The sequence below is a fragment of the Cynara cardunculus genome (assembly GCF_001531365.2).
Source record: "Cynara cardunculus var. scolymus isolate 2C chromosome LG 15, CcrdV1, whole genome shotgun sequence".
Taxonomy (NCBI): Eukaryota; Viridiplantae; Streptophyta; class Magnoliopsida; order Asterales; family Asteraceae; genus Cynara; species Cynara cardunculus.
This window is the reverse complement of record NC_037542.1, coordinates 8285828-8288059: the sequence shown is the minus strand read 5'-3', so window position 1 is coordinate 8288059 and position 2232 is coordinate 8285828. Positions and strand designations below refer to the sequence as shown.

General features: G+C 37.4%; 1 protein-coding gene across 1 annotated transcript; it reads left to right on the top strand.

Moving 5' to 3' along the window:
- The first annotated feature begins 214 nt into the window (after positions 1-214).
- Positions 215-1417, top strand: LOC112528332 (probable zinc transporter 10). The gene is made up of 3 exons (XM_025139342.1): positions 215-786; positions 874-1023; positions 1091-1417. The coding sequence occupies exons 1-3, from the start codon at positions 217-219 to the stop codon at positions 1394-1396; spliced, it is 1026 nt and encodes a 341-aa protein (XP_024995110.1). The 5' UTR covers positions 215-216; the 3' UTR covers positions 1397-1417.
- Positions 1418-2232: the final 815 nt, after the last annotated feature.

Sequence of the window (2232 nt, the reverse complement as noted above, 5' to 3'; positions counted from 1 at the left end):
TTAAATCGATATTTTATTTAACAAAAATACTAAAAGAACGCCATAAAAATTGCAGTTGAAAATGGACCTTGTAACACTACAAAGTTGTTAGATTTATCAAAACAGTCCCGTTAACCTATCCTTGGTTGAACCATATATATATGTACATCCCCATGAGCTTCGCTCTCGCTCTGAAACACATCCCAACAACTTTCAAGAAATCTTGAGATCACTATCATGGCTTCCACTTCAAAAATGGTCTCGATCATCATCATGTATATGCCACTTCTATTCACCAAAGCCTTTTCACAATGTGAAGATGAAACCAACAACCCTTGTAACAACAAATCGAAGGCTTTGTCTTTGAAGATCATCGGAATTGTTGTGATCCTTGTCACCAGTATTCTTGGTGTATGCCTGCCTCTCATCACTCGATCTATCCCGGCCCTTAGCCCCGACCGTAGTCTTTTTGTCATGGTTAAAGCTTTTGCTTCCGGCATTATATTGGCTACTGGATTTATGCACGTGTTGCCAGATTCTTTTGACATGCTGAGATCTAGTTGTTTGACTGATAACCCTTGGCATAAGTTTCCATTTACGGGCTTCGTTGCCATGTTATCAGCTATTTTCACACTCATGGTGGATTCCATGGCTACAAGCACGTATACAACGAAACACACCACCATATCCACCGCTGGAGACCACGAGATGGCGGTGACAAATGGTGGTGTGCATTTCCATGGACACCATCATTCCCAAAAGGGCCCAATAGGATCACAACTTCTTCGCTATCGTGTCGTAGCCATGGTTAGCTTTATATTTTTAGACCAATCTGATTAAACTGTTATTCTGGTAATGTATTTTAAAGTGAAAATGAAAATTGGATGTGTGTAGGTGCTAGAACTTGGAATAGTAGTGCATTCAATAGTGATTGGACTTGGAGTTGGGGCCTCAAATGATGTCTGCACAATTAAGCCATTGGTAGCAGCTCTTTGTTTCCATCAAATGTTTGAAGGAATGGGTCTTGGTGGTTGCATTCTTCAGGTATGGTGACTGTTATTCCATTCAGAAAATTCTATATATTTATTAATAAACAGTACATTACGTACAGGCGGAATATAAGCTGATGAAGAAAGCAATAATGGTTGTTTTCTTCTCGATAACAACTCCATTCGGGATTGGTCTAGGGATTGGATTGTCGAAGACATACAAAGAGAACAGTCCGAGTGCATTGATCACGGTGGGATTGCTGAATGCTTCATCAGCTGGACTACTTATCTACATGGCGTTGGTTGATCTTTTAGCAGCTGATTTCATGGGTCCAAAGCTCCAAGGAAGCATTAAGCTTCAAATTAAATCTTATGCCGCCGTCTTGCTTGGCGCCGGCGGGATGTCTTTGATGGCAAAATGGGCTTAAAGTTCCAACTCTGATCATGGTTTTGTAATTTACGGCCTTCTGGATATAAAATAATTCATTTTTTTATTTACCACAAATGCAAACATATATGAAAAAATACTTGCCGACTAGTAACTCAATTTTGACCCTTAGTTGTATATGTTATATCTATGCGATAATATAACCAATATAAATGAAATTTGTGAAAAAGTTGTACAATTTTGCATATATATATATATATGGATTTGTAATTAAAATATATAAATAGATGAGTTTAATTCATACAATAATGTAACTTGCAAATTAAATATTAATAGAATATTGGTATATATAATCGGTTTGTTCTAACATTTTATGGGTACAAGACGTTTATAAAATATTCTACCAACACTAGCGCACAACACTGGTCCAGAAATTCAATTTTAAAGCCACTAACTAAATCTGAATTACCTTTCTATCCTTATTTGTCTCTATACCATTTATCGGTACCTTCACCATCATATCACCAAGGTTATTGGTACGTGTAAAACAAGTGTAATTGGAGTGAGTTAGCAAATAGCCTACAGTGGACAATGAAGTGTACACTGGTCAATATAATCGTCATTTCCAAGTAATAAGTTGGTAAGAACCAGAATGGTATCCACATGGGGTTGGACAATCAAGACACTACCATTTTCATGAACTTCCTTTTACATGTTTCAATTAGAGATAAACCCCGATTGCTAAACCATATAGTACCCAGTTGCCATATTGGGACCAATTAAAAGGTGGTAGCGTTGTCTTGCATAATGGTACCTGATTGTCCAATCGAGTATGATTGATGTAATGGACCATGGTTCTTTAACTTCACTGGGTAG